Raw genomic sequence first — 27,820 nt, forward strand, 5'->3', positions numbered from 1 at the left:
ATAAGGGTAAGGCAGTTATAACCACTAACCACGTTCTTATATATTAAATATTTTATATTAATAAAATATATTAATTTTTTCAATTGTATTTGGATTAATGGATTTGGGCTATTTATGACTGTATGTGAAATATATAATGTGGTATGTAATGTTTTGGGCTAAGTCTTATTCAAAAACATTGGCTTGCCCAAAAAACACGTTTTTTTTCATATTTTTTAGAACATTTTGGCCTTAAACCCTTAAAATAGGCCATAAAATAGTCAAATTTCATAAAATAAGCCCAAAAGCTCATATAAAAAAAGCGGTTATAAAACCGCTCGTTATTGGATTGAATAACCGCTAACCGCCGGATATAAAATAGCCGCTAACCGCCTAGGTGGTTGCGGTTATTAAAAATTAATAACCGCTCAAGGGGGTTGCGGTTATAGCCAATAACCATCGGTTATAACCGTTTGAGCACTCCTATCTTAAAGTACTTGACTACTGCCACACTTGCAAAAAAGGCCACCTGCCAAAAATCTCTAGGAGGGCCAACAGCCTATGGCCGAAAGGCCTAAAAGGCAACGACCTACAACCGGAGCTTAAAAGGCTTGGAGGTTTGCTGGCCGATCCAGACGAATCTTCACCAGAATACCACCCCAATAGCTAATTAAAGATCTCATTAGCTCAGTTAATGGTCTGTTCATAAGTTCATTTGAATTTGATAATATCCAGTTAGTTATATTGGAGGAGTATTTTTGTCTTCTCAATTTAATAAGACATAAATACTCCTCCAATATAAATAACTGGATATTATCCAGTTCAAATAAACTGAAAAAGATCATAATTCATGTCGTACTCTCCCTAACGAGAATTCTTAAAACCCTAGGAGGGCAAGCTACCATAGCTTATAAAATGAGCAAGATAGTAATGGATCAAATACGCCTAATTGACCATGTTCTTAATCTTCATTTGTTTTGATATGAAATTATTTATGAAAAATATTTTATTTATTTTTTGATGTTTGGTGAGAAAAAAAAAAAAGTTCTTTATCCATAAAATAGTTTATATTTTTTGAGTTTGGACTTCTCCTTCTCAAATAACTGAATTTTGCCAAACTTCCGTCGAGCCATCGCCAAACAACCGCTAGAGGTTGCCAACCGTTTTTCCCATCGCTCATTTTTCATACAAGCCAAACACTCAAATTATTTTTCGATAAAAACATTACCTTGAAACAAAACATTGCTTTACTCTACTAAATTTTCCTCTTACCGCTCAAAGTTGGCTTGAGAGTCAGAGTGGTATCGCTCGGTCCATCGTGGATGAACCATCTACCTTCTTTGTTCCTCGTAAATTATCCTCCCTAGTTTGTTGGGTGCGGCTGCTTTGTTAATAATTGTCTATTGTTATTTGTGAGTTGTCCAATTTTGAAAACACTTTTAATATCATGTAAAAATAATAAATTTTAATTTTCAAAATGTTATTTGTATGGATAATTTTAATTGCACTATGCTCACATTTGATTAGTTTTGAGAGTATTCTAATAACCATGCCGAATTATTCTTTAGATTAAATTTCCTATCCACGACTCTTACATATTAAGGGTGCGTTTGGGAGTGTGTTTTTTTAAAAATAATTTGCAATTTTAAATTAAATTGCAATTTTAGGGTGTTTGGGATTGCCATTTTAAAAACACGAATTTTAAAATCACAAAAAAATCTGCAATTTCCATAAATTGATTAGAGGTTTGAAAATTTGCGAATTTAAAACAAAATCACGATTTCTATTAAAAAGATAATTGGCGCAATACTACCTTTAGTTACCTTTTTTTGGGCGGAAATGAAAAAAAAAAATACCAAGAATACTCATCTAAAATATATTAAAACCATTAATTTCTCTTCTTTTTCTTCATCCTCTCTGGCTCATTCATCCTTTCTCCACCCTGTAGCAGTGTGCGTCGCTGTTGTCCATCTCTCCCCCCTTCTACTAGGTAAGAATCTCAACTTAATATTTTATTTTTCTCTATATAACTCATTTGCTTTTGTAAAACTTTCCATTGTTTGGTGTTTGGTGTTGTTTTATGTGGTTTGTATAATTACTGTGCCTTTTTATATATTTGTTTATGTTCTTCGACCATTTCTATGGAGTAAAGTTGTGATTTTTTTTTCTTTCAAAATTTTATTTAGATTACCGTGCATGCATAGTGATCTGCAATCCATCGCAATATAGCCCGATCAGTTTGTGGGCTGTAAACAGTTCTTTATTATTTATGTTTTAGGCTAATTTTTAATGTCCTCGAAGTTTATTTTGGTGATTTATCAAGTACTAATTTAAATAATTGGTGAATTATGTAACAATTAAATTAGATAAACATTATTAGTTTAATTTGATGGATTGTTCTTCTATTTTTTATTGTATGTCTGTTTGGAATATGTTTCAAGGAAAAAAAAATACAAAAACAAAAAAGCGTATAGAAACAAGTAATATAGCAATATATAATTGCTAAGTAGAAAACTCAAAATTAATGTCAAATTATAAGTCGTACTTTTGTTTGCATAGGTGTTAAAAATGGAGGCTTATAGATAATGTTAGTTATTTTACTGTTATAAAGAAATGTCCTTATTGGTAATTTGGTCATGAAACTACAATGATATGTTAATGTTATCCAAACACTCAATTAATAAAAAAAAAATTACTTTTTAAAATAACGATTTTAAAAACACAATTTTTAAAATCACACTTACAAATAGGCCCTAAGACCTATCCACGATTATTATGTATCCATGCAAACAGATTTTCTCCATTTCATTTGATATAGAGAGGAATAGATTGATATTTTGAGGAGTAAAATTGTCTATAAAAATCAATCGATTCCTCTCCATTTCAACTTTTCTTTTGAAATGGAGAGGTATGAGGGAGAGATCCACCTCACCACCACGGCCGTGAGAATCTCCCCATTTACTCACGGGAGTGGGATCCCATCATCCCACCCTACAGTGCAACCGTGGGTGGGTGGGTCGTGGCCCATGGGGTATCTCACCCTAAGGGTGGGTTGCGAGATCCTACCTGTGAGTCTGTGACCCACCTACGAGAGAAATTTCACCTTGCAGGTGAACGCGAGTCGCGACCACCCACCCCTGAGGTAGAAATTAGAATCCCCACAACCCACAATCGGCCGGGGCTCCACCCAAGGGAAAGATCTCCCTGACTTTCTCCCATTATTTTTTAATTTTTACTTATTTTTTATTTTTAAATGAAGTGGCAAATGAGCCACATGGCGGTCGTTGATAGGTACAGTCTCCCCGTCTCCATTAACGTTTTCTGTCTCTCCTGCACCCCATTTCAGTTAATACAAAACTTCAAGTCTCCAAGTTGCAAAAATGGCGACAAAAAGATCCACGGTACGTCTTTTCTCTTGTACGTACATGTCTAATCTGTCTACTTCTTCCATTTCTCGACGCATTGGCTCGCTATTTTCTAGCTTACCTCAGTCAATGTTGATTCCTTTCAATTTTTTACTATTTTGGTTTGGAACCAAAGGAAGGGAAGAGAAAAGACGGACTTATCGAACCATGAATAGGGATTTGGTCAGATATCTCGTAATTCTTTACGCTAATTTTCATCTAGTTTTGACATTTTAGGGATTTCGTTGGTAAGCGGTCCATTAAGATCGGTTTCGGGAAAGCGATATATGCCGTGGATGTTGTTTTCAATATGTCAAGAAACGTGTGCGCTGAAAATAATTCCTGCGTACTTGGAATTTTTATTGCTAGCACAAGTAGCTTACATTCATTGATTCTTTATATTAAAAGGCAATTGGAATGAAAATGCATTTAGTCATAATACTTTGATCACAAACAGTGAGAATTTTTCCTTTTCTGTTTGTTTGTTTATTTGTTGATGATTGAAATTTTGAGAGACTAATTTAGTTGAGCCTTTGCTGAATGATTCCTTGAATCTTCTTTTGATTCTTTGTTTCCTTCATTTATAGAAGCGTCCAAAGGTTTCATCCTTTAGTTGAGAAGGTTTTCACCACTCAGTGTGCTCTCAGTTTCGCTGTACTAGTCTAGCTATGGATTTCCCAAATAAGGCAAACAATAATAAACATGGTTTGGTTATATTAAATTTCGTTATATAATAAAATACTCTTGTGCATACGGATTTCCTAATAAAGTAAAACTGGTAAAAAACAACAAAAAGGGTTGGTTTAATAAAAAATTTTAGATGATGCTTTTTGCTTTTTGGTTGAAAAAGTGTTAGATATGACATAAACATGAAAGTAGTTTTGAGTATTTTATGTTTCTAAGTGGTTTGCTTATGCTTTTACTTTTTTGCTAAAAAGCAAAAAGCAAACCCAAAGAGTGTCATTAAACAACCCTTTTCAGGAATTTTTTCTAACCTAGTCTATTAAACTGAAATTTGTCCAAAACGCATGTGGTCACGTGCATTTTGAACACATGTCAATTTAATAGAATGGATTCGAGAAAATTTTTCCAATCCAGTTTGGAGGAAAAGTTTGTCCATAGCAAAATTCACTACACACAAGTAGTTGTAGTCGTTAAGTTATTTTAGGAGCTGTAGGTGGTCCTGCAGAAGAATCTGATAAAATAGCCCAATGTTGAATGTGTTAGTGGAACTATAGTGGAATGCTTGGTGTGCGATGCAAATGAGTGCTGACGTGCATGATACACCAGCAAAATGCTATATTGTGTGAACATATGACTTGCTGGAGTTGATCTCTAACAGAAGTACATAGAGATGCTCTGCTGCATCAAAATTTTGCTGGTACAGAGAGCATGTATGCATCCAATGTCTAAGTGCAACTTCCCAAGTAGCAATTGGTTGTATGCAAGAAGAAATTTTATTCTTGGCAGTTGCTGGAAGCTGCTATGGCTCAGCCTAGAGAACCGTTGATAGTTTGTTGTTTATAAAATGTGGTTTTACATTAGATGGAGAAAGATATCAAGAGCATTTGATTATGTTACAAGGTGAGGCATAAGCCTCAGTGATGCACGTAAACTTTCTTGTAATTTTTCTGTTAAAAATAATTCATGTAGTGTAATGATGATGAAGAATAGATAACAAAATTAAGACTAGATATTGTAAGCATATTAGTAACGATTTGAGTCCTATAGAACTAGCAAAGCACTCATAACATAACTACAACCATGAAACGAGTACATGCAGCATAGATCAGTTAGTTAAAGAATGTCTCTATATCATATTATTAAGCTAGCATTAAAACAGCATAGAGTCATTAAAGCAGCGCATGTTTTTCCAAAAGTAACTATAAGAAGAAAGTACCAAGAAGTTGTTGAAAACAATTTGCAATTGATGAATAATGTTTTCGAAGACAAAGCCAGAAGCAGTATACTTACCTAAAGGTGAAAATGTTTACTAGCTTAAAGAACTACTGAACTATTCTTCCTTGTGGCTAATGCTAGGATCTCTCTCCACGTCTTTATATGCTCCTTTGACCGTCAACAGTTGACCTGTGATTTGTGTATATACTTTGTTCATCTTAGTAATACCATTTCTGGACTTTGTTAATAAGATTCATGGGGTCGAAAATTCAATGAAGACTTCATAGTTTGGGAAAAATAGTGCATGACTACTTTGAACATTTCAGTCATTGTTTGAGGCGGAAAGAAGCTTAGTGCTAACTGTTGGGCATGCATTTGGATTTGTTAAAAGCCAATGCTTTTAGGGAGGACACTAATCTTTTGAGCTTTAGTGCCTGTTAGGAGTGATTGACATTGAGACAAGCCATGGGGCATACCCCTGAAACACATTAGAGTCTCAACAATGGATCAACCACAGGAAATTGCCATATCAAATGGATATCAACATGAATTCATACCTAATTACTAGCACAGGATGGGTCATCCTGTTCTTAATGCAATGTACTGCAAAAAAGATAACAATTAATCCAATAGTTGCCACTGGTCAATATAATACAGAATAGTTGCATCAACAAAGGTATAAGCCGTTGTGTTTTTTCCTTTTCAGTGAGCAATTACCACAGATAATTGATCTTTGACGTACCAATGTAAAGTATCATGTTTATTGGTCTCGAGGACTTTGCTTATGCCATCTGCTGGCATTTCTTTTGATCTTAACACACCAGCAATGATCTTCTTATTCCATTTACCTCCTTTTTTGCTGTACCTTACTGAATGGCCACAATTTTTGGATGACAAAGAAGACCCATGCCTATGAAATGTAGAATTTCTAAGCTCTCATTTATTCAACACTATCCTTTCACCAAGATCTTACTGTTTGTTAAAATTATTTGGGGGTAAAAAATGCTTTATGATAGTTAGACAACCTTTGGCCTCAATGAACTCTCTATCTGTTTTGCCATAGATTTCTTTGCAGATTGTATCTAAATAGTCTATTTATAAATTTTCATTGGGACATACATCATTCAAAACCATCACCTCCTTTAATAAGAAAATTCCTTCTCTGCATGCATTTCCAACACAAATCCATTTTTTTCTTCGGTTGATTTTTAGACCAGTCCCATGCAACTTTTTATGTTTTTGGCTATATTGTTTTTACATCATTTGAAACCATCACCACCCATAATAACCCAACCAATTTGTGTCTATCTGGAAATTTTCTTTATGTTTTTGGCCATCCATTTTTCTATTTAAATCAGAAAAGTAAGCAGAGATGGAGGCATCTTCAGGTTTTCCTATCAAGGTTCTATTCCTGAAGGAGGAAGAAGTTTGAATTCGTGTTACTTGGTTCAAGCATAATACCTTGGGGAATGGTTTATGGTTTAGTTACTAGATTTGATGTTTGAAATATATTTTAACAAGAGAGATTTACATCGTCTGTATCATTTGGATTCAGCAATTACATTGGGACAAGTTGGAGATAGATTAGCTCCTTATTTCTTTGAATATTAATACATGGAATAAATAAAGTGTTTTTGTTTTTCCCTTCTTCTGCTATTTCTTTGCATTGTAGTTTTAGTATGTACTTTTTACTTGATCTTGAAATATGACATCTTATTACTTATTCCAGGCTCACAAATCGTGCTTGGAAGTTCAGGTCACAATTTCAATGGGAGAGAGAAAAGGTGATGCCATTTTCAAATTTTATTAAAGTTGGAGGTTGTCAACATGCAATCTACGCCCAAAACTTCCCTCACATCCTGCAGGTTATTCCTAGCTTCGGTTGTCCCACAAGAATCATGTTTATTTACATGATCTATTCACTATTACCCTTCTTTCTATAAGAAAAAGAAATAAAGAATCTAGTACATCTAAAGTAAGCGCTATTCTATTGCTTGCTTCGTCAACAGGTCTGCAGGTCTGCGCATGGCCTGACTTAAAGCCAATTCAGTTGTTCCCATTCCCATAGAGGTTGTTCTAAACCATCATTTAGCTCCCAGGTAATGCTTCCTAAAGTCTCTGGGAGATCAGCATGTTCTCCTCCCGAGTAAGAAGTTTCAGATGAGCTTGTTTTCTCCACCATTTTAGCGTTCTGAGAAGATGTTCCAGCCCCGTCACTGGGATGTTCTTGTTGTGTTTTTCTTGTTGACATTTCTGGGCGTCGATCAAATGCACGGAAGGTTCCTGATATCACATACACTCTGCACAAACTGAATTCATGCCTCAACTGCAGGTAAATAAATAGTGGATTAAGTTACGATAATTAGAAATTCTAAAAGAAAACGCAAGAATTACTTTTTATTATATTATAAATTAAATTATTAAATTCTTCACTTCCTATATATTAGCTTAAATTTTTCGGTCTGACAAAGAGTGTTAGACTATAAATTAAATAATTAAATGGGCTGGTTACTTTAAGGACAAACCTTGGGAACAACAGTGCTAGATGGGCTGGTTACTTCTTCAATGGCTCTGTATTCATTCATCTTCCACTTGGTTTTCCTTCCAGTAGGAGCCTTCCCCTTATAGAAAACCATGGTTTTCTTCACTCCAATCACCCGGTTATCCGATGAATACACATAGCCAGGAGAGCCTGTTGCCTTCCAGTACCCAGAAACAGTAGTTCTGCTGGGTCTTCCTCCCCTAGCTTCCCTTTCCTGTCTTGGCGCAAAGAAAAACCATTGCTCAGTGTCCTCTTTACACCGCTCTCCTGAAAGCTCTGCAACACACAAGTAAATTTTAAGTTCAATTTTTCAAAACAATCAATCAAAACTGAATAAGAAGTGAAACCAATCTTGAAGAGATTTGTACTTGGAAGGTGCCAGGGTTCTATGTCGTAAATGTCGAGGTCTGGGATGACCCGTTTGATTTCTGGTCTCTTCCCTTCTAGCTTGTTGTGGAGGTAGAAAGAAACTAGCTCTTCTTCAGTTGGGTAGAAGCGAAAACCTGGTGGGGAATCCTCCATTTCTCGTACCTTCTATTTTTGTTGTTGTTGTTGCTGCTGTCTATAATGGACATGAGGTATATATATAAATATTATAGAGAGAGAGAGAGAGAGAGAGAGAGAAAAGGGGTGGGGTAGGGAGACTTGTCCAGTGGAATGAGAGAAGAAGTTTGTGATAGGGTGGAGACGTTTACGCGGTTATGTGAGAAAATTGATGTCTTTTTGTCCTAACAATGCTCCCCTGGTGGCTGGGTGCTAATAGAAATTAGAAAGTGTCAAATTAAATATCCTCTTTTGAACCAGTCAGCCCCCTGCCCCTCTCTTTCTACCCTGTTTTGCCGGTACAGGCATTGTTATCTGCACCTCACTGGTAGCCAATCAGAATCGAGTGTCCGAGTATTGTGACTTGTGGGGTTCAACTGGATCAGGACCCCCCTCCCATTTTTGGGAGAATCTATTTTTATTTAAGAACCCATACAATGCGACGTGTCTCACTTAAATTAAATAATAAAATATTAATTAATTTTTTTTTCTAAAAAAAAAAAAAAAACTAAGGTGGCTAGCCACCCTAGACCACCGGTATGGGGTGGCCGAAGCCACACCCTAGTCATAGGGGGTGGCCGGCAACTCAGTTTTTTTATTTGATTTTAATTTTTAATTATTTTAATTTTAGTTATTTAAAAAAAATTAATTAATATTTTATTATTTAATTTAAGTGGGACACGTGGCATCGTATGGGCTGTTAGATAAAAATGAATGGCTAGTATTGAAAATTGGAGATTCTCCAATTCTCCCAATAATGGAAGGGGATCCTGATCCGGGTTCAACTACTCTGCCTGATCGATGTTGACAGATTTAGCTTAGGTGTAGGAAAAAAATATTATAGGGGATTTTATATAATTTTTTCAACGGTTTACACACTTAATTTTAAAATTTTCATAAAAACAAATTAAATTAAATTTAGACAATTTAAAAAACAATAAAAACAATACCTAAGTCAAACAATACCTGATTGTTATTGGTCACTCTATTCATTTATTGCTGTGCGATGGACCATTCTAAAAGCGTTAAATGATCGCATTTTGAAGTAGGTGTAGAGCCTATTTGAGATTATATTTGAGAAATAGAGTTTTTAAGTCAAAAAAATATTTTTGGGTAAAAATTTCATTTTTAAACTTTTGCCAAAAGTGTGTTTTTTGCCATTTTTAAGCTTTTTAAACCCTTAAAAGTACTTTTAATTTTTTTACTAAACGGGTAATTTTTTTTTTCAAACGAACTTTTTAAATGTTAAACGTATTTTTAGGCTCTTCAAACGCCACACCAAACAGACATGTAGAGTAGAGACATGGCCCAATGTACTGTGACATTTTAATCTTCAGATTAAATTTATATAGAACTAGCCGCTTTTGGCCTTCATATATATATATATTTTTTTCATCCATGTGGAAATTATATGGTATCCTTTTTGCCAGTAGACATGCATGATAATAATAATAATAATAATAATAATAATAATAGAGGAATGCTAAAATCAAATCACTTAAAACTTATAACATCAATTGGTGTACTTATTAATAAATAAGTAGGAAGAGTAGCCTTTGTCTCTTTCTCATGAATGGGCATAGACTTGGAAACGTGACGGTTATTATTAGAGGAATGCTAAAATCAAATCACTTAAAACTTATAACATCAATTGGTGTACTTATTAATAAATAAGTAGGAAGAGTAGCCTTTGTCTCTTTCTCATGAATGGGCATAGACTTGGAAACGTGACGGTGAAGGTATGGCATTAGTTGGCTTGGTAGCCTTGGTTGTCTATTTGCGGCATAGGCACCATATCCATATGTCACCAGCATGAGCAAAACTAGGGGTGGGCAGATTAACCGATTACCGATTACTGACCGATTACCGACTTTAACCGAACCGATATTAACCGTAACCGATAGTTATCGGTCGGTTAAAATTTTTTGGTTAACCGATATGACCGATAAGTTATTTTAATTTTTAATTTTTTAAAATTTTATATTTATTATTAAAAGTTAAAACCAAAACGACGTCGAATTTCCTTCCAATGAAGAATTTCAATTTTGCTATTTTGAATCAGATAAAGCTTGATTTTTTGGTTGACATATTTTGTTCATTGGAACGAAATGGGCTTCCAGAAGCTAGAACAGTAGAAACAATTTTGCATTTCTGCTCATGGAGCAATCTCAGATGATGCTCCCAGTAAGAGAAAGAGTTTATTATATTAATATAAACTAAAAAAAAAAAAAAAGCCTAATAAAAAGCCCACAAAACTCAATCTAGCAATTCTCAAATTAATTTTTGGCCCAATGAGCAATCAGTAAAAAAGCCCACAAAAGCCCAAACCGGTTTAACCGACCGATTAACCGACCGGTTAACCGATTACCGATTTGACCGATAATTTTCGGTTAAGACTTCTTATCGGTCGGTAATCGGTTAAGATTTGGTTAACCGATAACTTATCGGTTAACTGACCGATAAGTCCATTAACCGGTCTTAACCGACCGATACCCAGCCCTAAGCAAAACCGTAGAGTGGTCCGCTAAAAGAGTCGGACTTTCAAGCACTTAGCGCCGCTACCGCATGGGTGATGGGTTCATTGCCACCGCATACGCCCTTTTTTTTCTAAAAAAAATATTATTTTTTTCTTTCTAATTCTCACCGCACACGCCTTCAATGGTTGAGCCATTGAAAGCTAGAAAGCTCAACCTCAAAGGCATTCTTATATTTTGTACATAATTTTGTTAAAATAAATAAATTATTTATCAAAAAAAATACCAATGATTAGTAGGTTTTTTTTTTTTTTTTTGTAGGTTGAATGTATAGCAAAGGTGCTGGGAAGCTTAGATTCAAAACCTGGAGTTTCAAGTATGGACATCAGTTGAGGAGCTTGAGGTGAATTCCACAAATACACGAGTATTATGGAATTCAAAGCCATTATCGTAGAATATGTAAAATAAGATCTTTATTTTTTTTTTTTAAAAAAAAAACAAAATCTCCTTGATTATGTAAGGACCTAGCTAACATATCATCTTTACAAATTGAGTATTGCTATGGGTACAATAGCTTATACTACAATTATCTTACATATTGATGTAGTAATTTACTTGACACTTATCACACTTAGAATCAAATTAATATGACAGTTTATGTGGCACTTGATACGTTAGCTATTAAAATAAAAGCCGCCATGTAACAGTTCATGTAGCTCTCATTTTCATACAATGTGAATTGTCATGTGAATTTATAAGGAGTTGTAGTAAAAATTATAGTACTTCAAACATACTTTTTTCTTGTAAATTTGTTTATCATGTTGATTTATTTGAACTCGTCCAACAGCCACGATGTCTAAATACTAGCTAAATATCCTATGAGAACTTCAGAACTTTTTTGAAATGTCTTAAATAACACAAACACAATTAAATGTAGGCAACATAAACAATGTTAGATGTTATAAAACATAATATGGACCATGAAATGTTGAGGATCTTATGTCATCATTTTTTTTTTTTTTTTTCAATTCAAAAAGACAGGCAAGGAAGGCCTATTTTACTTGAGTGTGACCATGATAGCGCGTGCCCGTTAGAAGTTGCACAAGAGGGGCATAGATAATAGTTGGAACTGAATGCGCTCTCTTAAGTTCGATTAAGTTATAGCTTGACCCAATTCTATTACGGCATCGGTAGGACTTAAGGCGATTAATGCTAATAGGATTGAGAATTCTCATTTTGAAAATCGAATTCTTATCATAGTACATGCTCAATAACTTTGAGAATTTTCTAAAGGTCACTAAAAAAGTCTATTCCTTCTTCTAGATACATATACATTTTATACATTTTTTTTTTTTTTCCTCTAACGCATGTTGATTATTCAATGAGAAGTCTAGAGGCAGGAAGCTCTTTGACCATGAAATGTCTCCTATTTAGACAAGTAGCACCTTCATTTCGTATGGCCGAAAGAGTTTCAAACAAACTAAGAAAAAAAAATAAATAAAAAAAAAGGAAATAAAAAACATGATAAGCACTTTGAAGAGTTATAATATCTGGCGTCCAGCTGAAATGAATTAAACTAACATATATTGATCTGTTAGTATTCATCAACTTTTGATTAATTTATTTTTTTTAACAAGGACTGATGAGCCCAGGAATATAGGAGAGTATAATATGTAGTATTATTTTTCCTATTATTATTATTATTATTGTTATTATTATCACTCCTGTCTTTGTCGATGCTAAATGTTATTAGAAGTTTGAAGAAGTCGTTATTCGATTTCTTCTTTGGGACAAACTAGTTTGAAGAAGTCCATACTCCCTACTAGAAGTTGCTACACTGAAGCAAACACCAACACATAGAAAAGATAGAAGATTTTGACAAGCAGATGAAAGTGACTTGAAATGAGATTTGCACATATTTTATTAATATTAAATCAGTTCGAAAACTGGTATTATATAGAAAATTAATATATAGGAATCGGTGTCAGAAAAATGGGCACCGGGAAAACGTTTTGTCCCTCCCATCGCCCTCACGACCCAGTCATGATGGGGAGTGGAGACAAACAAACAAATCTTTTTCTCAATTTAGTCGAAATCTTGTTGCTGTCAAAAAGCCTATCCGTACACGCGGAATTTAGTGCCACAATTCTCTTTGTTTACCGCTTCGTATCCGCGTCGTTAAGAGGTGTCTTTTCTTTCTTAGTTATATGTGGCGCTGTGGGGTACTCCTTTTCTACACCAACCATTTTTTTTTTTTTTTTTATGCATAGAAATTGGAACCTTTTAACTTTTTGGCTCACAGTTGTTACGGTACGTTGTTCGTGTGTTTTGCATGTGTTGGAAAATTACATTTTATTCCGGGGTGATTTGTAATTTAAATTTTAAAGTTTTAATTTTGGTAATTCGCTCTCCAAAGTTTCAAATTTTTACAATTCGACCAATATTATCCCAAAATTTCTATATTGCTCATAATTTTTATTTTTTATATAAAAAAAAGAAGCAAATTTGGGAGTGCAAAAATAGCCAGATGGCCAAATGGCCCACCAGATTTTTTTTTTTATAAATTTTTTTATAAAAAATAAAAAATTATGGGCAATATTAAAAGTTTTTGATACAATTGATCAAATTACAAAAATTTGAAGCTTTGGAAGGGTGAATTGCCAAAGTTGAAACTTTGGAGGTTAACTTGCAAATCCCCCCAAACTTTTTTTGGGGGGGAGGGATAAAATATAATTTTCCTTTTTATAAATGTAATGTGAAATTGGTTTTTGTATTTTGAAGGTGGATTTTGTGTTTTGGGTTATTTGTTAATGTTTTTAAAGATCCGTTTGAGATTGCGGTTTCAATTGCTACTTTTTAAAATCGTAAAAGCGTTTGGTAAAATATGTTAAAAAGTTTTTTATTTTTTATATTTTTTTTTATCAAATATTTGTTATTCGAAATCGTGATTTTGGTTTAAATTCGCTATTTTTCAAATAAACACCCCCAAACTGCTTATAGAAATAACTATTTTTTCCTATTTTAAATAAAGTGTTTTTTAAATTACAATGTCAAACACTTTACATTTTGTGATATATTTTAAAAATGAGGATTATTCTTGTGAAATCGCAATCACAAATGCACCTTAACTTGATAAGATCTATATTTGTTAAAATTGTTATTTTCTGTTCTCGAAACAAAAACATAAACATAATCAAGCAATCAAAATTACAAGACACTCATAAAAGCCATTTAAAAAAAAAAATCAAAAAAATCAAAACAAAATACAACCCTCAAAACATATTAACAAACATACCATTAAAATTTGTTAGATAAATTTTTTTTGGAGTATCTTTTTATTTAAAATATTCTCGTGTGATATAAAAGTAAAGATAATATTAAATATTTTGAGTTTAAAATTGTTTGTTAATGATTTTATTTTTATATTATAAGGAAAAAAAGCTTACAAAAATATAAAATAAAATGAAAACGTTGTAAAACAAAACGATAATATTTTTTTTGTTTTGTATTCTTGGAACTGCATATTTATATGGGCATCTAGCTAGCTATACACGTCATGTTGATGACAGTGGTTGGAAGTGGGAATAAAGTTTAAATTGTTAAGCCTTCACTGAGGTGGCGGTGGAGTGTTTTTCCATCCCATGCAATGGGCTGATCAGGTTGACCTCCAAAATTAATATATATATATATATACACACACATAAGCTTCCAAGTAAGTTGGACGTAACTTGCCAAATGAATATAATTATATATATAACCCTAAGTGACCGCGACGACCTTATGAACTCCATTGCAACCTAGTTTTGCTGTAGATTGTGGAGGACCACGTGTGGTCTGAGCAAACGTGTGAAGTGTGAAAAAAGATCATGAGAAAGGATTCGACTTAAAGGAAACTTCAATCTGTCCTTTAAGACGTGAAAAAGTTATTTGGGGGACAAAAACTGAATTAAAAGAGAGTAATAGTAAACTTATAGCGGTTTCGAGGAAGTTCTAAAAATCTTTTTTTTTTGGGGGGGGGGGGGGGTCCGCGTAATCAAAGATGATAATTAGCTTTAGAGTTCACACTAGATGTTAAATATAACACTTTTATCCTACTTTTATTTTATTGGACTAATGCAGTAGTGTTTATCGTTCCTTCAATCTTTTAATAAGGGTTTTTAATGAGTACTGTTACATCAACTTATAAGATGAAAGTGAGATTTAAAAGAGTATTATTATATATCACACTTTACTACTAATTTGACACAATTTCAACTAAGGCTCCCTTACCTTTTCTCTTCTTCCGTACATCAAGATACTCCCATTACTCTAAAATGATTCTATGAAAGATTAATTCTAAATACCACATTTTTATCTCATTGGGTTGATATACCAGTACTCATCAGTGGCTTCCTCCCATTTAGATGAGAGGATATGGAGGCTCCCTAATTGGAGGGGAGCCGCTCCCTATATATATATATAATAAGTGATAGTGTATTCTTTCCTTATCAAATGATGTAATCAATATAAGTATTTTCACAGGATCTTTCATTTAGATTAAGAGTGAAAAAGATCAACCCTTGTAACTTTTTTCCCTTATCAATTAGAAAAAAAATAAAATAAAAAATAAAAATGATGTAATAAAATATCAAAATATGATGATTATCACAAGGTTTACATTCCTTACGGGCATAGTGTGGTATTAGCATCCCACGGTCGTATTTTCATCACATCGTACTGTCTGTTTCTTGAAAGCATTACTCATCTTGAGCCAAAATCCAATGCCTTAAAGTCCACCTTTGCTGCCATGAGCCCTGGCCCATTCTCATCTTGAGCCCCTTGAGTTTGTTGTCTTGTCTCTCTACGTCTCTGCCTTTGAGCTAACTCTCTTTGCCTTGGGCACTATAGCCCATCCAATTACGTTGGGCTTTAGGCCCAATCACTGCCCTAGAGGCTTTCCCATTGTACTTCTATTAGATCCCTTTCATCCTCTCGAAACTTGGGACCATTGGTTGTATGGAATTGTTAAAAATTTGGATAATTAATGTGAGAGAGAGTTGAGAGCTTATATAAAACTCACTTGTTTAAACATTTGGACAGTTCGACTATCTATTCGGACAAATAACTCTCATATGGGTTTTCCCATTAATTGCCAAAATTGACAGGAGTTAAATGGACTGGGATCCTCTTCAGTTCATATTGACCGGAGAGGAACCAATCCTTATTCATATAAGGGCAAAATTATCATTTTATATTTTTTTGAACAATTTTACCCTTAATTAATTCCATCACCAATCCTCCACATTAAACTAGATTTGAGAAGATCTTAGGCAAATTATAAGATGGCCTACCAACTAACTATGCTTTCAAAAGAGTATACTATTCAAATAATAGTTTTTCTAAAATCATCATAAAGCTGATGTGGCTTTTAAAATTAACATTAAATTTTAGATGAATCATACTTGAATTTTGATCCAATGGTGATTTTGAAAGCTATATTAGCTTTAAGAGGATTTTAGGAAAATAAAAAGATGGTACCTAGCATTACTCCGATAAATATTTAAAAGGCACACTAAATTTAGTCTAAGTTAATAAATTGCTATTAATGACGTTAAGAATTTAATGTGTCTTTAAATGTTTATACCTCTAAACTGGAACAGGATCCTCTCTATTCCTTTATGGACTGGAGAATATCCAGTTCATGGCTAGGATTTCATTTTAGAAATTCTATGGCCACAAATGGACACATATACCACTAATAAAAATAATAATAAAATATTTTTTAAAATTAATAAAAATCTAAGAAAGAAAAAAAAAAAAAAAAGGGGTGGGGGGGGGGGGGGTGGCTGGCCACCCCCATTTTGGGTAGGGGTGGCTCAAGCTACCCCCGATGGCCAGCCAACGGGTGGTTCGCCTATGAGAGTGGTCGGGCACCCTATATTGCAAAAAGGGGGTGTGGCTCGGCCACCCCCTTGGGGTAAGGGGTGGCTTCAGCCACCCCCAAGGGCCAACCTCTTTTTTTTTTTTTTTTTTATTAACTTGGCCCTCGACACCCCTTTTTTACAAGATGGGGGTGGTCATGGTAGTGGTTCGGCCACCCCTTGGCCAGCCATTGGGGGTGGGTGGCTCAAGCCACCCCGTATAGCAACCAGCCACTCCCTTCTTTTCTTTTCCTTTTTTTTTTTTCTTAATTTTTTTTAAAAAAATTTAAAATAATATTTTATTATTATTTTTATTAGTGAGATATGTATCTCATTTGTAACTATAGGAGTTTTGAAATGAAATCTTAGCCATAAAGTGGATATTCTCCAATCCATAATAGACTGGAGAGGATCCTGTTCCCTCTAAATTAGTCTAGAGGAAATAACCTCCAACTCATTTAAAATATTGTCAAGTGTCTATAAATATTTAAAATGCACATTAAATTTAGTCTAAATTAATAAATTGTTATTAATGACATTAAAAATTTAGTGTGCCTTTTAAATATTTATAATTTTATAAATACTTGACACTATTTTAAAAGGGTCGAAAGATATTTTCTTTAAATTAATTTGAAATAAAATAAATTTTTGTCCGTAAAGATAATATGGTATAGAGATATGCTTTTCTTCATTCTACCCACCATCTCTTCTCTCTCTGCTTTTTATTTTTTATTTTTTTTTATTTTGAAAAAATCAAGATGACAAGGGGAAGAGATGGTGGGGAGATGGAGGGTAGAATCAACAACTTAAAGCGTTTTATTATTGTGTTGGATCCACAAATGGGATCAAGCCACGCTTCACAAGTGAACTCAGTTAGACTGAGTAGTGTACAGTGACATTGATTGCAGGCAGGTTTACAGCAGAAAGATTTAGAAAGAGAAAGACACAGAGATGAGAGGAAATCATTAAAGATTTTTTTTTTGTGGTATATTTTTTCTACCTGCTCCCAACTGTTATGTCATCACTATTTCATAATAATAAAAAGAATAATATTATTATTTTAAAATGAATGAACTCCCATTTTTCTATACTAATTTATTCCAAAATTTAATAATAATTTTCACTATAAATAAACCCTTAAAAATATGAAAGTGTGAGCGTTTTTAATATCTATTTCTATCATTATCCAATATCATGTGAATGCTACTTAAAATTTAAAAGCTAAACCTGATAAATACTTTTTGGGTATCGTCTCTAAAGCATGTGAATGTTATTAAAAATTCATGTGAAAAATACATGCTACTAAAAAAATTGGCATTGCTCACATGTTAAAAAAAGGAAAATTATATGAGTTAAATACAAATCAATTTATAACTAATTTATGTCGTAATATATAAATTAAGGGTGTGTTTAGAATTGCGATTTCATAAGAATAATCTGCATTTTTAAAAGATATCGCAAAATGTAAGGAGTTTGGCATTGCGATTTCAAAAGTACTTAATTTAAAATAGGAAAAAAAAAATTCGTTATTTCAATAAGCAGGCTAGTGGATACTTATTTGAAAAAGTGCGAATTTAAACCAAAATCATGAATTCACATAACAAATATTTAATAAAAATATACTTTTTAACATGTTTTACTAAATGCTTTTATAATTTTAAAAAGTAGCGATTTCAAAAACACTATTTTTAAAAACACACTTATTGAAACCGCAATCCCAAATGAACCCTAAATAGGATAACGTTTTTTTTTTAAACTGGGTTGGAGGAATTTCCTTTAACCTAATCTATAAAAGCGATATGTGTCCATTTTTTTATTAACATAATTTTTAATAAAATTTATTACAACTTTGTCTCTATTAAAAAAATATGTATATTTCACATGTTAAATAATACATATCACTTTTATAGAGTAGGTTAAATGAAATTTCTTAAAAACTTTCTTCAATTAAATATAAACCAATTAATAACTAATTTACGTCATTGTCGGATGCTGTCACACTGTCAGTTGTCTACTTACAGTTAAGGCAAGCTTCTTGTTCCTCGTGAATGCGCCAACTTCTAACTTCTTCTTCTTCTTCTTCACTAAATGCGCCAACTTCTTTTCTTCGTCTTCTGCTCTCTATTTTAATTCGGTTCAGACTCTGCTTCGTATTCCAATTCATCAAACAAATGCTCCTTCGTACGTACATCTCTTTCTATTTTGCATTTTTGGTAAATACCTCTACACAATCAGGACCATTGATTGCTTCCATTAAAAAAAATAATTAATGACTTTGTTTGGTAAAATTTCCTTCACTCTTTTAATATTTTTTTTAATAAAAATATTAATTAATAAATAATAATCTACAACACAAAATACTCGAGATTACTTTCAATTTTATGTCGTATTAAAATATATTTTCGAACAAAGAATACTCCATATATCTAAAAAGCATTAATAAACGAAATTAGGCTCGGGTAATTAAGATGCACTTGCCTTTTTCATACAAATTAATCTTTAAATTTAAATTGCAGAAATTTTCTTCAAATTAAGTTATCGGAAAATTTTTCAAACCTAGTTTTTAAAAGTGGAGTGTCCTTTAACAGTTAACATGTGAGAATTGCATTTGTTTTTTTTTTTTTAATATCATGTGTTTCTCATATACTTTTTTAATAACATTAATAGTAATAAAAAAAAAAAAAAAAAGTGTCTTTTCTCATGCTCAAGGAACCCACATGAATTAGGATGCTCTTCATTTCAAATGAACTGAATAATATCTAGTTATAGTGAAGAATATTGTTGTTATTTCAAAAAGTGAAAAGACAAAAATACCCTTCCACTATAACTAACTGAATATTATCCAGTTCATTTAAAATATAAAAGGAACACATGATGTTTTTAAAGACATCTTTAATTAGGATGATAAACGTAAGTAAGTATGTTGGTTATGGAACAGGATCCTTGTCTGGTTGGGGCCATAGAGCTCCAATTTATGCAGTTAGGTTAGCCATTGAATTCATGATTTCAAATTCAATTTATTTCTATGTGCGTAGTGAATTCAAAATTCATTAATGAGGTGAATTAATGTAATTATTTTGTAATTTAATTTATTTGTTTGGAAGATAATGCTTTTGTAAAGCAAAAGGTGATGGCAGGCAGGTAAAGGTAGAAAACAAATAGACATTAAAGCAAGAGAGAAAAGAAAAGAGAGTAGGGTGGGGTGGGTGGTGTGGGGAGCTTGAATTAAGTTTCCATCTTGTTGGCGATAAGAACGACAGTTGGTTCAGGTTGAGACATTAAATTCCACCCCACTAGTGAAGGTCACCTGGCAACGAGAATAGCATATACGTAAATATGTTCCCTCAAAAATGGGTACAAGTGGGATTAGAATCTTTCTCCGGTCCATTTTGAATTGAAAAATATCTAGTTAATGGTCAGAATTTTTTTAAAGAGATCATAATGCCATAAATAAAACACATGTCCCTTTAATAAAAAAATAAAAAAAATAAAATATATATTTTTAAAATAATTAAAAATAATAATAATAAATTTAAAAAAACTAAGCCGGCCAACCCCCAGCAAATCAATTTTTTTTTATTTATTTTTGATTTGGCCCTTGGGTGGTCCGGCCACCCCAAAACGGCGGTATGGGGTGGCTTCAGCCAACTGGGGTGGCTGGCCACCCCTTAGTTTTTTAATTTTTTTATTATTTTCTTATATATTATTATTATTATTTTGTTAATAAACATGTATCTCATTTATAGCCTTAGGATGAGATCCTGACCATTAACTAAATATTCTTCAATCTAACATGGACCGGAAAAAATCCTGTTCCTACAAATGGGAGGAGGAGGAGGAAGTCTTTAATTAACTAAGTAGTGATATTTTGATTATATGTAGTAATACATTTTGGTGATGATACAATAAATAATCAGCCTAAGCCTTACTCAAGCAACTTCTATATGAAAGAAGAAGACAAATTATGCACCATTGATACATGATACCATGCATGTTGAATAAGGAGTCTCCGGCCCCCATTCATTAAAAAGGGGTACACTCCTCAAGTACGGATAAACTACTCTCTCTCTAAGCTATTTGTTCAGTTTCCTCTCCCAAAAAGACTTTATTGACTTAAGCGTTGGAGATTTCCTGTTGGCCCCCACTGGTTGACGTCAGCTTGGTAGTGTCTCCTTTGCTTTGTAAATGACCTGTCATGAAAATAGCTGGCATGCACTGTCTATGGCAACAATGGTCATTTTCCGGTTCATTTTCCGTTCAAACTGTTGGATTGGACCGGTGGGTCTCCATCTCCTTCTCCTCCTCAAGATTTTTGCTCATTCATAGGGGATGTGCATTTAACGGCAGGGCCTACTCACATTAACTTCTCTATTTGTACAAGGATACTCAAATTAGGACATAGATCAAAAGATTGGACTTAGAAAGCACATAGAATTTGAAATTAACGAATAAAATAAAATTGAACAGTCCACACACCGTCCCAATCATGTCATGTTGGATGATGTGACGAAGGAGGTAATAAAATTTTAAGAAAGCTGTCTAATTCAAACGATCAATACTATGTTGCATGCATTAATAATACGCCCAAAGTTTAGAAAAACATAAGAGAACCTTATTTAAGGGGTTGGGCAACCCTAGACACAGGCATTAATACTTTATGAGAGGGAGAGAGAGAGAGAGAGAGAAATATAGCATATAATACGTTACATTATCACAAGCCAACTTCTTACAAGGACTGAAAATAACTTACATTAGCACAAACCAACTTCTTAAATTAAAAGGAAAAAGAACGACAAATAGAAGAAGAAGAAGAAGAAGAAGAAGAAAGATATAAGATGCACTATAGGTTATTGTATATATAGCCTTTCTCCTAACAGAGTATATATATATATATTGCTACCAAGAGAGTGGAGATAGATAATCAAGGTATGCCGATGATGGGAACAAAAGGAACATAATAGCTTGATGGTGCTAAGCCCCACTCCCTTGGTAGAGGCAGGTCGACAGTCTTGGAAGAACCAAACTTGTTCACGGCCCTGCATTTCGCATGATCTGCTGTCGGGCAAGATGTTGAATAGCTTAGGGGAGTGGAGATGGTGAAGGAGTTTGTCTCCTCATGATCATCACTACTACTCTTTATAATTTTTGTTATCACATTTTTCCTTGTGGCATAGAGCTGGATTGGACCCCCAAGAAGCTTGGCATGGCAATTCAGTGGAGATGTTTTTGATGGAAGCTCCACTTCAAAGGATCCATCATATTCTGTGTCTGCCACAGCCAACTTTTTCACCCCATCACACTTCACTCCAACCTTAATGCCTGCAACAAAACATGAACATCAACTTGCGTTTCCTCCACACGGGTCCGATAAAGCTCGAATTAAAATGCTAACAAGATGGCAACAAAAAAGAAAAAAACTAGTTTTGTTTAGGACTTTATGCATGCATGTAGATAATGGGGAGGAAATTAAGAGATTAGGAAAAACCAGAGAAGGCATCATTGTGTTTGCAGTCGAGGCAAGAGACCTTGGCCTTGACAACTTGGCAGGTTGAAGGCTCAAATCTGGCAAAAGCCAATACAAGGAGAAGAGCTGTGATCAACTTAGGGAACGCCATGGAAGCAAAGAGTGAGAGCTGAGAGATGGATCGATGAAGGTGAAGTGCTTTGAAGATAGGATGGCAATGGCAATGTGAAGCAGAGCACAATAATATAAGGATTCTGAACATGGCCATGATAAATGAAGGGCCCGCAAGGCTGATTTTAGTGGTTGGAATTCTCATGGCGTGCATTTATTTCACTTCCCAAGTATCAATTAGAGTAGTACAAATTTACCATCTATCTGATCATAGCTTGGCAAACTTAATTTGTGGCCGGCCACCTACTAGGCTAGCTGCTATGAAATTCATTTCCTCTTCTTTTTCTTAAGCTTATACTAAAACTTTATTTAGTGTACTGTTATTGTCACGCTCCCGGTTAAAGTAAAAAGGAACTAATGAATTTGCAACGACTAAGGAAATATTTTATATTACTATTAAATATGCACAGACATTTCAAGGAAAAATGAGAGAGACAACTAATATAATTAAAGTGTTAATATAAATAATCTATTATCTTTAATACATATAAACCTGGGAATCTACACAAAAAAATACAAGCCCGTCAAGGAAGTATATATAAATTAAAAGTGACTACTATAGGGAGGTTATAACTTTCCCACGTGTCAGAGTCCTCCTATACACAAAATTGGTTAGGTAAACAAAAAATATCAAAACCATACAATCTACATAAACAAAAGGCTGAGTTTGATAACTCAGTAAGTAGCCACAACACCAAAATGCTATAAAACATGTTATGCAGATTTTTATATCACGATCTTAATCATGCACTATAATAAATAATTGAAATGCGAGAAGTGAGTAAGTTATGCAAAGTATAGCCCCTTCCTTTTATTTTTCTTTCAAAATAATTGTTTTAGCCTTTGACCCATAACCGCAATTTTACCATGTGCAGCGTACTTTGGCTTGCCCTGAAGAACCCATCGGCTCATCTTGTCGTCACAAGGGAGAGCTACCAGCTGGTTGGGAACTTCCCTATGTGAAGGCCACCTGACCGATGGTACACACCTTTTCATAACCGTCATTCGGTGTGCTTGCCATGCTACCCATGCGATCCGGTACTGACCGTTCCTTTAGTGTTTCGGGGTTAAACATTTATTATCATGAATGCATATGTAACATTTCATATAATTTTACAAGCTCATTTGTAATTGTGTACTATACCATGAAACCTTGTGAGCTCCTTTCATTTATAATCGCACTCATGCATAACACATAAAAATGAGGTAATTGTAATACATAAAATTCTTAAACCATGACATATGATTGAATAAACTTGGCATTCAAATATAAAAGGAAGTGCAATTTCAAAGCATGCAAGTGGATTCTTTATAAAATTCATATCATTTTTTTAAAGATTTATAATAAAATCTGTTGGGGTTTTTAGTGTTGTGCCCCCTTTCTTGAATTTGATGATAGGTAGCGTTGAGTTGTCCTCCTACTTAAATACATTGTAATATTTAAATTAAGATAACTTATATATATATATATATATATATATATATATATATATATATATATATATACAATGTGATTGTTACAATTATATAATTAAAAACTATATCATCCTAATTAATTAATTAATTAATTAACAGAAGGCTCGCAAGCAGACAACAGGCCCATGAATCCATGAAGAACAGAATCACCTACACTAAGGATGACAAAATCATATAATTATTAAAAACACTAAAATAATAAAGGACGCGTATATTCTTTCAGAAGGGCCAAGAGTCCATGATTTTGTTAATCACAGTGCACCGATTAGCCAAGCTTAACACTTAATTAAACAGAGAAGGGTATATGATACAAAAGTTAGATGACAGTATATATATATATATATATATATATATATATATATATATATATGATACAGAGAAGGGAACTAGCATTTGGAGTTTTGGGTGGGAGGCAAAATTAAAAAAATTTAGGGGTAAAATTTTCGCTAATTTGATAATTTTAGACCAAGTGACAGGGTTTCTATGTTAATATTTTTTAAAATGTGATTTTCATTTTTGTTTGAAAAGTATTATGATATAAGATGAAACTAAAGATAATTTTAAATATTTTGTGTTTTACTGTATTTATTACTGAAAAGAAAAGAAACAAGTTATATAATATTTTCTTTTAACTTAGCTGCTGTATATATATATATATATATATATATATATAGTACATAATTTTTTATTTTTATGAAAAACTAAAAATCTAAGTCATAAAAAATTATATTATATATACTGTAATTTTTGTTTTGGGAAAACTTTACTTTGGCCCCCTGAACTTTCACCCGATTTTACAAACCCCCCATGAACTTCCAAATCTCTCATTTTGGATCCCTGAATTTTCAATTATTCTCAATTAGAACCCTTCCGTTAATTTTACCCTTTAAAAATACAAAGAAAAAGACCAAAATGTCCTTAAATCGGTATAAAATACCCCATACGTCATCAAAGTAGCTAGAGTTTTTGCCTTTTTGGTGTTTTGGCAAACGACAGGTTGGGCCTTTTTAGTCCTCCCTGTCTAATCTTTGCTGTATTGGCCTCTAACTGGGATTAGTGTTTTTTAGCAGGGAACAAGTCAAGTAAAAATGGCATGATCTCCTGCCAAAGGGGGAACAAAACACCCAACAAACTATAAAACTTTATTTTTAAAAAACAATATTTTTACAAAATATTTCTAAAAAAATAATTGGCATGAATGTTTGGTGGTCTTGTGATGGCCGCTATGAACTTCTGACCACTCTGCAGTGGCCTCCAAGAACTTCTAGTGGTCTTGTGGTGGTTGTCAATCTTGAATTTCTAACGGTTCTCGTAGTGACCGTACGGAACATTTAGCGGACCAACACATGAACTTTTGGCATCCATGGATGTAGCTGCGAGACGAGAACTTTAAGAAATCTCGTGATGGTTGCCAAGAACTTCAAGTGGCCCTGTAGTTGCTGTCATGAACTTTCGACGACCCGTGGTGGCAGCTACAATGGCCACCACGATTGTTTGGCATGAATGATGCAGTGGCTCCAAGTGCTTGCAAGAAAGAGTGTGTTGTTTCCTATTTGTTTTATTCAACATCATAACACTTCAAAAAATATAGTGTGTTATTTTTTAAATAATAGGACAACATATTAATCTAAAATATTAATTAAATTCACCTTTTTCTTGATTTAAATTCAGTAGATAACTCATGATGATTTAAGAAATGAAATAGTGGAGTCAGGAATAGGGGTGAAATAGCGGTTGCGGTTAGCAGTTAGTGGCTAAAACCGCTAACCGCAACTGCCTAGGCGGTTAGTAATTTTTACTAAGGCGGTTAACCGTTACCCGGTTAGCGGTTAACCGCTTTAGGATAACCGTTTTTTTCTAACCGTTTTTTTGAGCTTTTTTTTGGACCGATTTTGGGCCGGTTTTAGGCTCACTTTAAATATTTTTTTTGCTCATTTTAAACGTTTTTTTTTTTTTCTCCCTTTTCATGGCCATTTTAGCATTAAAAGTTGCTATATACCAAAATTTTGTTGGCCACCTTCTACAAATCTACACATCATATAATATATAAATAAAATTACAACAAAATCATCACTTCACTTGTAGTCTTATACATAAACTCAAACAAATTCATAAACTCACAAGCAAGTTCATAAACTCACACATAGAAATAAAATAAAACACAAATATATTCATAAACTCACAAGCAACCAAAAAAACTAACATGGTTGAACTTGAAGCTTGAGACCCATTTCAATCAACCAAAAAAAGTTCATAAACTCACGACTTATTGTTATATATATAAAACGGTAAAAACCGCTAACCGCCTAGACGGTTTTAAATTTCACTCCTGGTCAGAACCTCCTTTTAATTTGTCAAACAATGATTTAGTGATTATTTATACAATTAATTGAACTTCTATTGTTTTTTTTTTTTCCATTTATATTCAACATGAGATTACATTTTGTATTTTATTTTTTAATTTCTTGTTTTGCTGAGAGATTACACAACATTTATTCACTCATACATGAATCACTCCAACAAGTAGTGAAAAAAAAACATTTAAGATCAAGGGGATTATTGGATTCTTCATAGTCTCATTGCTAGGGAGGGCAAATTATCCTTCACATTAATTGCACTGAAGGATGGTAGGTGATCCTTCCCCTTCCCTTGCTGCTAACTAAAATCGTCACACACCAAAATAATAATAATAATGAATTCTGTAAAATTTATATACAATTAATAAAAATAAATCAAAAACAAAGAAAAAAAATTGAAAAAAACAATTGCAACAAACAACATGAATTCCTTGTCTAAATGTGACATGAATTTGTTTTTAATTTCCTTTTTTTAGAATAATGCTATTATATATATATATATTTAATGTGGTTGGTGAAGGTGCAACTGAATTGGCAAGATTCCCAACCACATAGGGTATGCTTCCTACAAGTTGTACAGAGTACAGATCAGAGTCAAATGTGGGTAACAGCACCGGCATTATGTGGAGACACGTGTCCTCTTTTTTCTCCACTTCTGACACAGGGACAGACTGGACAGTCATCAACATTACCTACATTTTCCATGAATCCAAACAAGTATTGAGACCAAGTGGACATGAAAGTCTCTCCTTTAGCCTATCAGTCAAAAAAATCTTTTTAAGTTGGTGGTTTGGGTTGGTCGAATATTTTTTGCTGAATTACTTCCTTCAATTTTTTTTTTTTAATATTTCTTTATTTTACAATTATCATGATTTGAACGATTCATTTTAAATAAACAGTAAAAAAATAAATTACAGCCGGTATAATTCCATACCGGATTAGAATTCTCGGTAAAAAAAAAAATGATGAAATGCACTCAATTTCATTTGTTGATTTGAGAAATGAGTAGAGAAGATGTGCATAGAATATATCCAAAAAGGGAAATGCTATTCATACTCTCGATGCACATTTCTTGACGTAACAGTAAAAATTACTGTTAGATCCGAAATTAATAGTAATCTATCTAAAATTTAATGATGATTTTGTCAATAAATATGCATTTGAAAATGTGGGATTAGGAGTATGTGCAATATTTTTCATAAAAACATTTCTAGAGAAACAACATTTGTTTTGTTATTATGATAAAAGAAAAAGAACAATAATGAAATTGTGATGTGGTTTTGAGGATGAGGAAGAGAGTAGTAGCTTTATGGTAAATGAACAAAAATAGTTAACACATATTATTGGGGCAAAATTTTCTTTCAAATTGAGTTGAGAGGAATTTTCTCGACTTCAATCTATTACACTTAAATACGTCCAAAATGCATGTGATGATCATTTGCATTTTGAACATATGCTAGCTTAATAGATTGAATTAGAAAAACTTGCTTCAACTCAGACTAAAGAAAAAATTTGTTCTGTTCATGTATTCTCCATTTAATCTCTCTAATTGCAACTGTTAAAAAAGAAAAGAAAAGAAAAAATCAATTCATGTGTCTCAATTTGGCCTAA

At 33.2% G+C, this 27,820-nt stretch overlaps 2 protein-coding genes and 1 long non-coding RNA gene across 3 annotated transcripts; 1 reads left to right on the forward strand and 2 right to left on the reverse strand.

Annotated features, from left to right (window-relative positions):
* Positions 1-2,820: 2,820 nt before the first annotated feature.
* Positions 2,821-11,574, forward strand: LOC132163880 (uncharacterized). Its single transcript, XR_009438334.2, has 5 exons — positions 2,821-3,380; positions 7,012-7,147; positions 7,292-7,381; positions 7,470-7,614; positions 11,163-11,574. It is a non-coding gene; the product is annotated as an uncharacterized LOC132163880 (long non-coding RNA).
* Positions 7,052-8,415, reverse strand: NAC090 (NAC domain containing protein 90). Its single transcript, XM_059574257.2, has 3 exons — positions 8,193-8,415; positions 7,808-8,100; positions 7,052-7,608 (listed from the first exon to the last, which is right to left on the reverse strand). Exons 1-3 carry the CDS (start codon positions 8,344-8,346, stop codon positions 7,318-7,320), a joined length of 738 nt encoding a protein of 245 aa, XP_059430240.2. The 5' UTR covers positions 8,347-8,415; the 3' UTR covers positions 7,052-7,317.
* Positions 11,575-21,420: 9,846 nt separating the features above from the next.
* On the reverse strand, positions 21,421-22,433 carry LOC132163997 (uncharacterized). The gene is made up of 2 exons (XM_059574400.2): positions 22,227-22,433; positions 21,421-22,060 (listed from the first exon to the last, which is right to left on the reverse strand). Exons 1-2 carry the CDS (start codon positions 22,354-22,356, stop codon positions 21,663-21,665), a joined length of 528 nt encoding a protein of 175 aa, XP_059430383.2. The 5' UTR covers positions 22,357-22,433; the 3' UTR covers positions 21,421-21,662.
* Positions 22,434-27,820: the final 5,387 nt, after the last annotated feature.

Source organism: Corylus avellana, chromosome 8 (genome assembly GCF_965113065.1).
Source record: "Corylus avellana chromosome 8, dhCorAvel1.hap1.2, whole genome shotgun sequence".
NCBI lineage: Eukaryota > Viridiplantae > Streptophyta > Magnoliopsida > Fagales > Betulaceae > Corylus > Corylus avellana.